At 37.1% G+C, this 14,153-nt stretch overlaps 1 protein-coding gene across 2 annotated transcripts in view; it reads right to left on the bottom strand.

The window, feature by feature from the left end:
• The window catches only part of Mdy (diacylglycerol O-acyltransferase), a 95,697-nt gene that overhangs the window by 44,164 nt on the left and 37,380 nt on the right, over positions 1-14,153 (bottom strand). For both annotated transcript variants that reach the window (XM_071701496.1, XM_071701487.1), the window contains exons 4-5: positions 13,888-13,940; positions 7,414-7,522 (exon numbers count right to left, since the gene is read on the bottom strand). In XM_071701496.1, coding sequence (XP_071557597.1) covers positions 7,414-7,522; positions 13,888-13,940 — 162 coding nt within the window. The remainder of the gene's footprint in view (positions 1-7,413; positions 7,523-13,887; positions 13,941-14,153) is intronic.

Here is a 14,153-nt window from a genome sequence, read left to right as displayed (position 1 = left end):
GATAATACTGACTTTATATTACGTTCTTTCGAACAATCGGCCTCACTTTTCTCAACTGTCAACTTGACTCGCGTCTCGCGTCGCGTCGCACGGCTTCAGAATGAAGTTGCTGTCGTTTTCGGAGCATTGCTATAAAGGATACTTTTTGCGGACCCTAAATCGAGTGACGCCGCGACGTGTTTAGCGATCGCAGTCTCTATTAACGTCGTACGTTTAATCGTGTTTTGATATTTCGCGATCGTGGGGGACAGACACAACCGTCCGTAAATCGACGATTTAATTGCAGTTGATCAAAATCGCCTGACAATCAGTAAAGCAGCGATCGTATTATTTTCGGTCGGCATGTTCCGCGGATATTTCTCTTTGTTCCTCTTACGTCGCTTATATTGCGATACGTAAAAGTAATCTCGTTAAGTTATATTCGTTGTTCGAAGTGCGAAAAATACAGGTGTGGCAGCAGCAAGTGTGGCGTTCTCGCGACGGTTGCTCCTGGCGAGTGAAGTTGGCCGTGCGTCGTGCGATTTACGAAATTCTCTCCGCCATTAGCGTCTACCTGCGGGACGTGCGGGACGTCACGGGCGTCGAGCGGATCGTACAGTTTCGTTCGTAGCTTCTCCGCCGTATATATATAATTCTTCCATCGCCGTATAATAAAGTATGCGCCGCGTCGCGGAATTAATACGGGAGTGCCGTGCAAAGCGTCGAAAGTGTCGCGCGATCATAAGCGGTGATATTTTCGTGCGTGAACTTGCAGTGAGTGAGTGCGCCGACGGAGATGCGACAACGAAGGAGGATCGAGGAGAGGAGGAGGAGGCGGCCTGGGAGGCATCGGGCGACGGCGGAGCAGCCGTGGGGTGAGTAACTGTTATTTGTATTATTTTGCTGTCCCGTGACGGATTCCGCCACTTTCTGAAGTGCGCGACTCGATTCACCCATTACGTGATACGCGAATCGTTACTCGTATTAATACCGTTCGTTTAACTCCGGCGCAATTTCGTAATTTCGGAGTTCGATCTCCGACATACATATGCGAGAAGAGATATTAACGTCGCGAACGTCGCGTCTCTCTTATTCGCCCGGTCGTAATATTACTGATTTTTCGTGGATTAACTATGCGGCGGCTGCGATTGTTTCTTGAATTATAACATTTTGAAATATCAGATATCTCTTAAAATAATGTTTTAGAAATTTAACAGGCGCGATAATTATTCACTTCAAATATTAATTATCTTGGACCCTACTTTAATATAAAAATATTTCTATGTTACAGATCAACGCAGAGTTACAACTCCGCTGTTGCGCATCGGCCGGTGAGTGATTTTTTTGTTTCAAAGTCAAGGCAATGGATTTGTAAAAATTATATTACAAATATAAATAAAATGTATGTATGAGATATTATAAAATAATCACGAAACATTTATTAGACATTATATCAATATTTTTATTTAAAATGATAATTAATGTAGTAAAGTGTTCTACTGCATTACTTAATCTCATAAAATATCTAAATATATTATTTATTCTCCTACAGTTATTAGAGAAAAAATTGAAACATAAAAGATTAAGAATATGAAAATATATTTGAATAAACTAATATATTAGAATCTATTGCCTTGAAATGGATAGGCTCGGAAATGGATAGACTAGAGCCTAGACAATATTTTTATAATTCATAATCCTGTGTCGACTTGTTATTACACATCAAGATTACGCACTTAGTGATAGTGATACCTGAATGGAGCCGTGGCCCTATTCTGATATTATTGCGCCTATGTTCCTTCTCTCTTCGTCCGTGATAATAATAACAATGATAAATATTAATCTTCTCGCATCTCGTTAATCTTGATTAGTATTGGCGTCGGCTCGTGTGTAAATTGATCTTTATACGTGGCTGCGAAGTGCGTGTGCGAAGTACGTACTTCGGGAACGAATTTATGGATCGGCTGCGAAATTGAAAGCGCGGAGGCGGAGAATTATTAGAACTCCCGGATTATATGTGCGCTCGAGTATGTCCGCTTGCTCGTGACAGCTCGCCGCGAAGAGTGTGCAGCAAGAATTTGCAAATACCGCGAGGGTGGACCGGTAATTTCGAGTGACTAGATTCACGCTCGCGCCGGGTGTACAGAGATTATTACGCTGAGCCAGATAGTCGTTGACGGTCGAAAGCCGGGAAAAGCAAATATTCCAAACTCGGGAAAATCGCACTTAAAATTATAACGAAAACCAGGAACTTATAATAGATATCACGAATGCAACGAAAAATAGAAAATTTAGATATTAAACGGCATATAATTATGCCGTTTATAATTTGGGTAGAAATCTGAGTAAAATAGAATAAATTAACGTCAGAGCAAAAAGCAGACAGAAGAAAATTCTTAACTAAAATGTGCTCAAAATTTAATTAAAATATATTATATTTTGATGGTGGAGTATGAATTGCAACATGCAAGCGCGAATTTCTCGTTTTCAAGCCAACTTTGGAAATAGTTTTATTTAAGTCAATTTAATAATAATTTTGTTGAATAATTAATAATAATTTTATTGAATTTTATTGTCAACAAATGTGTAAAGAAAAGCATAGGTACTTATTGTATAAATTAAGAGAGATGAGAGACTAATTATAGGTCGATACGACAAAATTCTCGTGTCTCTTCGTGTCTGATCAATGAACGATTTTTCTACTGAACCAATCTCTCCATCGCGTGCATCGGCGAGAGCTCTGTTGGTATTCTAAATGAAAATATTTATCGCGTATGTGTATTATCCGTAAAACATATATGCATTGTCCATGAGAAATACATATATCTTTGGCAAATTGAATAGGGTAATCGCTATTGACAATTGCTGTTATACGATCTTTCATTTTCGGTGCGAGTGGGGCTTTCGAGTGGGCCGTTACACGATTGTATTTACATCGACACGTGCGTCCAATCGTCGAGCCAAAGGCGAGAACCCTCTCTATAGGACAATATGGTACTTAACTGCGGCAAACACTCGACGCCTTTTACTGCGTTTGCGGCTATCTGCTGCATGGGATAGTGCGGGATGGGCGAGTGCGATTGCGAGAGCGACAACGGCGCGCGTACCAAGCAGACCGTAGGAGTGAGAAAGATCGTTAGTCGAAAGGCCATAGGACGTCCATGTCGCGTTTCTATCGGGTGTCACGTTTCGCAGTATCAACAGGAAAAAAAACAGCGCGCTCGTCTGTCGGTGTAGGAGCACTTCCGAATGAGTGAAATTCGACGTCCGATAGTTGACGATGCTTTCGCATCGACCATCGTGATTACGGCGGTCGACGGCAATGTGCTACGTGTCGCGCTGCACCCCTCCACCCCCTCCACTCTCTCACTGTAGTTTTTTGTGTGTTTTAACCCCGTCATTCGACTAAACGAGGAACCCGACCGGGAGAATTAAATCGTTCGGCGCTCGCATTTGAAAAAAAAAAAAGAAAAAAAAACAATTACCGCGTGGACGTGGCAACGACAATTGTTGAGGTGCATACGCGAAACGATATAATTTCGATAGGACAGACAGGCAGAATCAAGAAAATTAAATAATTCTTTTAAAAATTAATTATCGACAACTTGCTGAATGCAGAAAGATTAGTTTTTTGACTGAAATAAAATTCTAATAACAATGATTGTGTATGTGCAAAGGATCGAAGACGACTACAATGGTAGTAATCAATAAAGATAAAAACATTATAGTATACGATCAATTAAAAAGGTTCTTCGATATAAAAAGAACAATGTATACGTCGGGGCGCTTAAGAAAAATTCACCGTAACTAGATCCATTTATACATATAGGCGACGTGAGAGCGTAGGGAGAAGCTGGAAGCCGCAGCGGCGCGAAAAGCAAAGATTCGCACGAGTTTGGACTGCCTAAGCGCTTCTTAAAACTTCTCGTAGTCGTAGCCGAGTGCGCTTTGCGAGCGGGAGTGCAGTGGCTTTGGTTCAAACGTCTGGACGACCCGGGCTCTTTCACAGGAAATCTCTCTCTCTCTCTCGCTCTCTCTCACGCTCTCCTCTCTCTTTGCGCTACTAGTAGTACTCCTCTGTCGCTCCTTTGCCCGAGATGCTCGACCCTTCAACATGCGAGACGACGTATACGAGAGCGTACACTCAAAAGTGTATTCACTCACGTAGACATCGGGATCTTGATGTCTTTACGCGAGCCGGGATGTAAAGATGCATTCACGCCAACGAGGATTCTCTCGGGATACCCGTCCCCGACGATTTACGGACGAAAATAAAAAGAGAGAATAAGGCTCTTAAGGATTTCTTGGACGCTCGTCAAAGATTTCTAGATTTTTGCCGAGAATTGCCTTTCTTTTTAAGTTTTACGTGTCTGATAAAACGTTAATGTCCTCTCCTCCCCCATCTCTCTCTCTTTCTAAGTGCTATCTTTTATATATTTATCTTACTCGTATGCAAACATGTACGCAAATTCGTTTTAGTTAAAACAACAGTTTTAATCAAGATTTATATTCTTTTCTTGATGTAGTTATTTAATATATTATACGATTGATTTTTCTTATGTATCTTATTAACGTAATTCAAATATTTCTTTAGCCTCTTTATATTATTATCTCTTGATAGAAAATATTGTAATATAGTTGTTATACTTCGTAATCAATTTACGAAACCTAACTTGTAACTGTTAGGATAACGAGTTTTCAAATGTTCCAATATCCGCGCGAGAACAGTAACACTTCCAGTTTCGTGGTATAGTGAAGTAAATCTCGGAGTTTGAAGCATGACGATCCTTCACCTTCGACTACACTGCATCCCCGATGATAGGAGGTCATATGTTCTCTTGTCAAAGTTCAAAAGCTTCGATCCAACTTTGAAGTTTCATTGTCATCCATTACCGTTCAATCTGGGAGTTCTCTGGTGTAAAATCGCGACCGCAAAGAATGGCTATAAAAAAACTTTCGATCGCGAACTTACAGTCGCAAACTTCAAATTATTTGCAATGTAATATTTTAATGTTCTCGCGAATGTTATATAATATATAATAACAAATATGAAAATTTGTCTACCTTGCACTATTACAAAAATTTTGGTAACGAGATTAATGATAAAGACATTTTAAAAATATTATTTTTTTCGCACTTTAAAAAAAGATAAGTCTCCGTTTCTAATTTCCGTTCGTTTCCTTTTTGTATATATATCTTTAAAAACTCGCTGCGGGTAATCTATTAAAAGCTGAAGCAAAGCTCCTAATGCGGCCGCGCACGTACACAGGTAACTTTACTACAAGACGAATGTATCTTCCGTAAAGCTAAAGGATCTTTCTTTGTCAATGCTGCGAGGTCTGACAATTCTATTCTCCGCAAGCTCGCGTTTTTCCGTTTTATCCAAACTGCAATCAATCGGCAAATCTTTTCTCTCATCCTGCCGTCGACCGTATTGGAGACAACTGACGGCCGAATATCATGACAGAATCAAAACCTTCCTCAACTTTAGCGAAATGAAGCATCGTAAAAGACGGATGACGGAGATACTGCTCGGTAGCAGTACAGAGTTGGCAATACGCGATTCTTTCGTTCTTCGAGCGTTGTAAGAACTATACCAGAAGAAACGCGCATCAATTTATTTGAGAAATCGACGAAATCATTCACGTGGATTTATCTGTATTTCTATGTCAAATATGTAAATGACGAAGAATATTAAAAAATGCAATGCCGGACGGGATTACCGCAGAAGAACACTGGCTTATTACGCCCAGCGCCTCCCGCTGACTACGATTAAAGATCTTTTAATTAAAGTCCAGACAATTTTCCATAAAGTTCCGACTTTTTCCTCGCGATTATTCGTCATTTAGAATGAAAAACTAAATTAGATCGCCGCGCGCGACAATACACCTATCAAATCGATCGGTCGCTTGCAGAGTGCGTCAGCACCATAAGAATTAATTTAAATTCTTTTAATTAGACAAGAGCGCTGCTTCAGCGCTCGCAAACGTAGTTACGTTTTAATTACTTTTCTTCGAACAAAAAGAAGCTATGACACGCAATCCGAGGAAAAAGAATAAGGTTGCGATTAGATCTCTGATGATTTAATTGATGAGCGCTGTAATGAGATTACACACAATTCGATAGTTCGCGCTTTTAGTTTAAAAATTAAAAGATGAGAATTAAAATGTCTAATACAATCGTCCGTCTTACTAACGCGAGACGAATGGTTCAAGCACTCATGAAGTTGTAGATAAAAGAGAGCGCGAAGTAATTGCATTTGCATATGAACTCTGCGACCCTCCGAGGCGCTCCCCGGTGCATCGATCTACGTGGATGACCATACATATTGCATTTAAATAGAATTTTTGATAGATCTCTCCTCCGAGAATAAATGTAGCACGCCATAATGAACACAGAAATGACAGACAATTATAAATGAATTATTTTATAAGATATATTTGGTAACAGCAGACCAGGGCGTAATGGGCTAATCACCCGTCAGCCTAAAATAAATCCGAATTACGGAAATCCCCTAGAGGGGCACCGGAAGGCGTGTAACGCTATAACTCCGGATTAATTTTTTTAATTTTATAATTTGACAATACGTATCATCTTAAAATTTTTTGCATAATGAAAATGTACATATAATCTATTAAAAATAATGGCACTGATATTTCGGTGCTCCAGCAAGTTGAAGCACTCTATGTAATTTAAAAAAAAAAGAAAAAACTGCACCTATTTGACAAAAGTCTATACACTTTGTTATACAAGACTTTGCTCACGTCAACGCTTTTATAAATGATGATTCTATATATACATGTTCGTAAATGCATAAATGGTGTACGTGCACTACAAGAAACGTAGCGTGCTCAAGCGGGTTAATTGTATGTCACGAAAAAAAAAACGTATTCGCGCGATAAGCGAGGCTCGGGAATACGTAAACGGTTTCGAAAGTCACGGTAGGCGATTGCGTAAATTTACAGCTCTCCACGTGTACCTACATGATTATTTCAATCGTGACGCAAGTAATTCGAGAATATTACTTATAGCGAATTCGATTGGATGCATTCAGTGCACACTGGTGCACATTTAAAGCCGTCGTACACAAATCAATATAAAGTGTATATGTTTAATATAAACGGGTTAAATCACGAAATCCTCAATATTCTCTGTTGTGTTATTTGGTAAAATATGTATTGAGCATTTTATCACAGTCGAGATATTTGCATTTTACTTTAAAGATTAGAGGTTAAATCAGTGTACAAATAAGGCTTTAATATGCACCAGTGCGCACTGAATACATCCAATCGAATTCGCTATATTTTAGTTATTATGTAAATTATTCCAATCAAACCCCAAACGTTGCACGTAAGTAATCATGTAAATAATATCGCGTGGATGCGAATATAATATAAAATTCGCAAGTGAAACGGTACGTAAAATAGCGCTTACCCAAGCTGAATCCGGAATCCTTCACGTGGATGACCACCATCGGCATCAGTACCATCACAACGAGGTTTATGACGTGGAACACCATTCCCGTGCCATGAGCTATGATATCCTGCGACAGAAAATAAAGAGATACAAGTTACAACAGAAACTGGCTTGCACAGCACACAGTGCGTAGCACACAACATCGCTGAGGTGAGATGACGACAAAGGAACTAAAATGACATGGACAATATTTTGAGAGTAAATTCAGTATAAGCACTTTCTGTGTCAAATACAAACTATTTAATGCAGGAACAAGATATTTAATATATGCAAACATATACATATTGAAACAAGTAAATACGAGAAAGAAACATTTCAGTTATACAACAAATTTCACCCATTTAAAAACTCACTAATAATTATTAATTATATGTGATAGTAACAATTTATTCTTATAATGTGTTGATTTTGCCTAATTTTTTATAAATGACATACCTGATTTATAATGACACCTAATTTCTAGAATATATATACGAGGGGCGTTCAATAAGTAGTGCAACACATTTTTTTTTCATTCAAGGTTTGTTTTATTGTAGTTTTAAATACATCATATTTTTTTCAATTATTTGCCGATAAAAACTTATTTTTCAACATAATCTCCATTCAATTCTATGCGGTATCACTCTGCTGGTCTGTTTCTCAATCACTTTCTTACTTTAGCTATGACTTCCTTGTCATTGCTATATCTCTTCCCGCGGATTACGTCTTTCAGAGGATCAAAGAGATGAAAATTAGAAGGCAAGATCCGGGCTGTAGGGTGAATTGTCGTTCCTCACTCAGAATGGTACCGCATAGGTGACCATAGGTCATAGAACTGAACGGAGATTATGTTGAAAATAGGCTTTTGTAGACAAAGAATTGAGGAAAAATATGACGTATTTAAAACTGTAATAAAACAAACCTTGAATGAGAAAAAAATATGTTACATTGCTTATTAAACTCCCCTCGTATATTCATCTATGCCAATTGATAGTTAACTTTATGTCAGTTACAGCAATGACATGGAATCCAATTGATGTTTCGTAAATGCAGAGAATAGTTTTATATCTAGATTCTTTTGATTTCTTTTGATATTGTCAGTTTCAAGGCATACACAGTAGGTATCGTGCAAAGTTCCACAAAAAATTGCAATCTAGATATTTTAGTACTAGAATTTTCGTGTCAATCCCAAAACAAGCTATTAAATTATTGCACAGTAATCATGAGACACATCGTATAACTGCGAAAGATTATTTATTTAATAAGTATTCGTATAAGCCATTCATTCAATACTGCGGAAAATATTGCAAATGTTATGAAACGTACGTGCAAAGATAGCGGAAAATTATTATGGTTATATAAACTGCGCTGACATATTTATAATTTTGTATTTTATTGAGTAAACAATAATTTTTTTTTATTTGAGTTTTTAACGTGCTCAGTTGAAAACATACGGGATTCTGATATGTGTAAATCATTAACTGATACGCTGATATATCTATAGTACATGATATATCGACAGCGGGACGCAATCTGCATTTCTATGGTAAAATTTACAAAAACTTAAATGTTGCAACAGTGATAACGATTTATTTATAAACTCGCGTATCTTATTACAATACGGATGATAGATTGATGGAATCATACTATGTTTTTAATTATTAATAATACATTAGGTTCCCATAATCTTACATATAAAATAAAATTTTATATATATAAATTCTTAGTTCTCCTTGTAAAAATTAAACTTTCATTGAAATGCCATTAGCAGGTAGAAATCTATTTTCATTTAAGATTACTTTTGAATCCAATATTACATATATACATACATACATACATACATACATACATTCATAGGTATATTATGCATACACATAAATATACTATAGATGTATATATGTTTCAAAACGTGTACAGCATTTAGAGAAAAATCACTTTAGCAAAGAGCAAAGTTATAAAGAGCTGGGGCTAAATTACTACAAATTTGCAAAACGTGAGATTACTACGAGATTAATTATCAGGACAAAGTGCATTACAAAGGAGGATATAAATTACAGTCATCGTCACAGCGCTCACAATATTGAATCACGGTATTTCATTCGTACGATATAGCGCAGTTGGCCGCTGTTATAGGATTCAATAAAAAATTACACACCCGTCCCGGACAAAAGGTTAATTATTTAAACGCGCTGTTGGACTCGTTTGACAAAGTATCGCGTGAGCGTGATTTATCGCCGGCTAGTTATTATGGCGCGGAAACAAACGCCGACGCTCGCGGTGAGAAACATTCGCTCGTCCGGAAAATATTTCGCTTCCGCGTCGCGCACTGCAGACCTGGCTGCAAAAACTCCTCGTTTTACACTCTCGCACTTCGCGCGAAGTTTTGTATCTGAAGTAATTACCCTTAAAGACTAAGGGTACATTTCATAAAGAATGCAGTTTTACAGTTTCTTCGTAACTCAGTCGGTGAAGAATGCAGGGGAGATCCTCAGACCGTTAAAAAGAAATTCCTACATCGTATTGTCTGTCGAATCCTGTAGTAATTAATGACTTGTTAGAGAGAGGGAGGGTTAAAGAAAACGGCAATATATAACCGCAGTGTATAATAGTCGAATCGGATACAATATGTAAATCACAATTTTTAGAATAATTTAAAATTGAGGTTTAATAATTCTAAAACTTAAAAATTAAAATTTTAACATTTAATAAAAAACAAAAAGTATAATATACACATATCTAAAATAATGAAACTGGACAAATAAACGGGTAAACGGTATCACGCGGTTGAAAATTAAAATCCACTCGTGAGAGATCATCCAGCATCCTAACGAAAACATGGAAAACAGAAAGCACGTTTTCCGGTCAAATATTTAGGGAACGCTTGACCCAATTATGCTGCACAAAAGAATACCATAAATTTGATACGGAAATAGGCGCATATTGAATGCTTAAAAATTTATCCGATACAAATTGTACGTTCTTGTATAAATACGATAAAATTAATACAATTCTTACATTCCTTTAATCGCCAAAGCGAATTTAATATCGTATAGGCGAAAATTTTAATTAATAACAAAAATTTATTAATGTGTAAATATGATTAGCAAGACTTAAAAAGATGTTGAAAATTTTACTGATATTCGATCTGTTCAATAATAATATTAACATTTTAAGAATGTTTTAATAATTTATGTATTATTTTCTACTCAATATATTAGTTATTAAAATATGTATGTTTACCGTGTTAACGTTATTGATGTAATGTGATTTTGTTAAATTTATAACGGAACATAATCTTTTTATCATGATTATTTAAAATATTTATTTACGTTATTTATGTATATATATTAAAGCTAAGTGCAAAGCGTAAATACTGAATAAAGCCCGGATTCTATGTTCCGAAAATGGATACATTTATCATGAAAGTCGTCATCATAGCTTCACTACTAACGCGCAGCATATCATTGTCGCGGGTGACATGGCGGTTAAAAAATAACTCGCAAACGAATGTGGCTGATAAGTTTCCCATGCCATCAGATAGCCACGCGTTTAAATTATTAAACGGTACGAATTACACGTGCGGGTCGCATAATAATAAAATCCGACAATTTCATTCGAATAAGCGTGATCACGTAAATGGTCGCGAAATACACGCAAAAACGGAAGCATAAGTTATCGTCGCGCGATATGTATGTTAGTTCTGAGTATTAATTTGCTATATATTATTCATACGGAGCTGCGCGCCTCGTACTGACCGAATTATTCATACAACGCTGCAACGTTGCAATCATGCGTTCGTCATTAGTCGAATTATTAGTCGATTAGCGGCCAACGATTAATCAGTGAGTGGTAATTATTGCGTGCGCTAGCGGGGTATCGGCAGCATTTGTATGTCAATGAATTTCAGAAAAGGAGATCGGTAAATCGAGTTCGACGCTTGGACAGACATTGCGAATTGTATCGAGGCTGATTATACATCACGTTAAGTAATTGCGTATGCACGAAGGCATCTGTATTATTGTACTCTACATACAAGAGAATACTAATGCGAATACAAATTGGTACATCCTTGCCGAAATTAATTATTCCTAACTTGACGGCCTGCCGTTTTTCGTGTTGTAATTTTACCGAGTTTCATTACGCGAAACTATCGAAAATTTATGTCTCCATTCGCGTATTACTTATTCGATTGTCACGGAATTGCCATTAGCCGTGCAACGTAATTAGTAGCGCACTATGTGGTTTAAGCGTTTATAATAACATGTAAAGGAATGCATAATGATTGCACGACGGGGGTCTGTTGTTAATTCACGTGATGATTAGGATCGACGACTTCACGCTGCGACGATAATCGGACGCGTTTCTAGGGCCGACGATCACCTTTACGACATGGCGATAAGGGAGCAGTGTGCGAGAAATTCGATGTAAAACCCTTGACGCGGTATTATCGTTGCACGGCAGATAAAGCACTATATATAGTACCCTCTTTCACCGTCGGCACCGGGAAAAATATCGCCGCGTTTATCTATCGGCCATCAAATCGTCAAATCGATCGAATTGATTTGTCCGCAAACTTCAGTCAAGCTACGACCAATGATCTATGCTGACTTCAAGCAAGACATTACACGATGATCATCTAAAGGGATAGTAAAAAACGTTTGTGCCAAAACGCGATGCTTGATGACGTAATTAATTGTGAAAGGGCATCTTTTCAAAATTCCATCTATCTTTATTGAAAAAAGTTGTGATTATAGAATTTTATGATTCCTCGAACAAGCTGGTATTACATATTTTTATCTATAACAATTTATCAGTAATAAATTATTCTATTAACGAGTAAAAAAGAAAAGTGGGCTATGGGAGTTAAACGCGGTTATTTTTGCGTGAGTTTACGTTATGTACTATTCAATTAATAATTTAATACAAACTATAAATCATACGTTTTAGTTCTACTTTGAGTCAGCAATCCGGTGATAAATAAAATTATAAATCATGTCAAGCTCTCCGAAAAGTGTAAGGTGAGTATTTAAAAATTGAATGTTAATTGAATATTTGAATATTACAATACATAACGTAAACTCACGCACAAATAACAGCGTTTGACTCTCATAGCCCACTCTTCCTTTTTCTCCTTGTTAGGTTTTAATATCGAGAATCTTTAGTTAATTAATCATTTATTTAAATTATAATATGTAATCTCTTCATGAGAGAACGTCCAAGCTGAATAAAAAGTATATTTTGAATATATTTTACGATAAAACGTATAGACATAATGCGACGAATATATTCTTCATCGTGGCAGATAGTTTGTGAAACAAAATATACTTTTCTTATTGCCGTGAACAGCAATGTTTCAGAATATTTCACAGAGGTGGACTCGACAGTTCATTGACAGTTCACCAAGCGAGAGCTCGAGGAAAGGTAAAATGCAATAAATATCTCCCCTGATAGTGTTCCAGTACTTTTTCCTGGAAGTTGTAGAAAGTTACTTGTCGCGAGTTCCCCATATCATTATTATTTAGTTTCCTTATAAAAAAAAGAAAAAAATATAGTCAGTCGGAGGTGAAAAGCGTGCAATGTATCTCTCAGTTCCTCGTGTTTATGTCTAGCTCTTTGACTTTGTCTTTCCCTTTATTTTTGGTTGCTCTTCGACGCTCACCATGGGTGGCTGCAAGAAGCGAAAAAGCGCTCGGAAAAGCGCAGATAACTTCTCTTCGAGTCAAGAATTCTCTTTCTCGCTCTTGATTATTTAGGATTTTATTAAACGAAACTTGAACGCGTTTATTTCCGAAGAACGCGAACGAATTCAACAGAGTGCAATTGCTCGCTTATTATACTCGAGTCTCCGCTCTGACTTCATAAATCTATGTTAAACAAAAAATGATTTACATATATAATAACTATAATAGTCATATATTTAAAAATGGCATAAATATAGAAATTTTAGAAATATTTAAAAATGTTTTTTTAATTGTACAATCGGATTTATATTAATAATAAATATGAGAGGAACAAATAATATTTTCTGTTAGGTATAACGTTTTGTTTTTAATATTGTGTTCCTCTATAATCATTTGTAAATATCCTTTAAGATACATGTTCGTAGTTTTGAATAAAACACGATAACAGCACATGCAGATTAAAAAATCTACAAGTGATTACTTATCTCACCGACTACGTAAAGAGAATAAATAAATTAATCACACGCGAAATTTCACAAAGCTGTTACTGATGCAACCTCGCCGATTTTTTTATTTCCAATCGATACAATGCAAAAGCGTCGACGCTATTAGGGGCGATAAATTACAATGTAACGCCTCCCTTGTCGAGCGAGCTGCGGTATCGCGCGACTATCGTTCAGTCGATTACCCGGATATTGGATTTGCTCACTTTCCGCTCGCACGACCCTTATACATATGTATACCAAAATATTTGGAAGAAAAATTCACTCACCACTGACAGTCCTTTCTCGATCAGCAGACAAAGGCCCACCGGCACGGTAGAATCTGCAAAACAAATAAAACGAAAGGGGTCATTTATCGATCATACAGCTTTACGTACGTCGCTTTCCCTTCGCGAATTTGTCGTCCCCTTCTGTTTTCTCGCTCTCATTCTCTTCTTCTCACTTTTTTTCTTCCTCTCCTCACTTTTTTAAAACTGGCCGAACGTCGAAATGTGCAGTCGACCGGTCGTCCTGGCCGAGGGGGTTGAAGAGAGGA

Source organism: Temnothorax nylanderi, unplaced genomic scaffold (genome assembly GCF_030848795.1).
Source record: "Temnothorax nylanderi isolate EJ_2023f unplaced genomic scaffold, tnyl_v1.0 TNYL_tig0002_pilon, whole genome shotgun sequence".
NCBI classification, from domain to species: Eukaryota; Metazoa; Arthropoda; class Insecta; order Hymenoptera; family Formicidae; genus Temnothorax; species Temnothorax nylanderi.
This window is presented reverse-complemented; position numbering and strand designations above follow the sequence as displayed.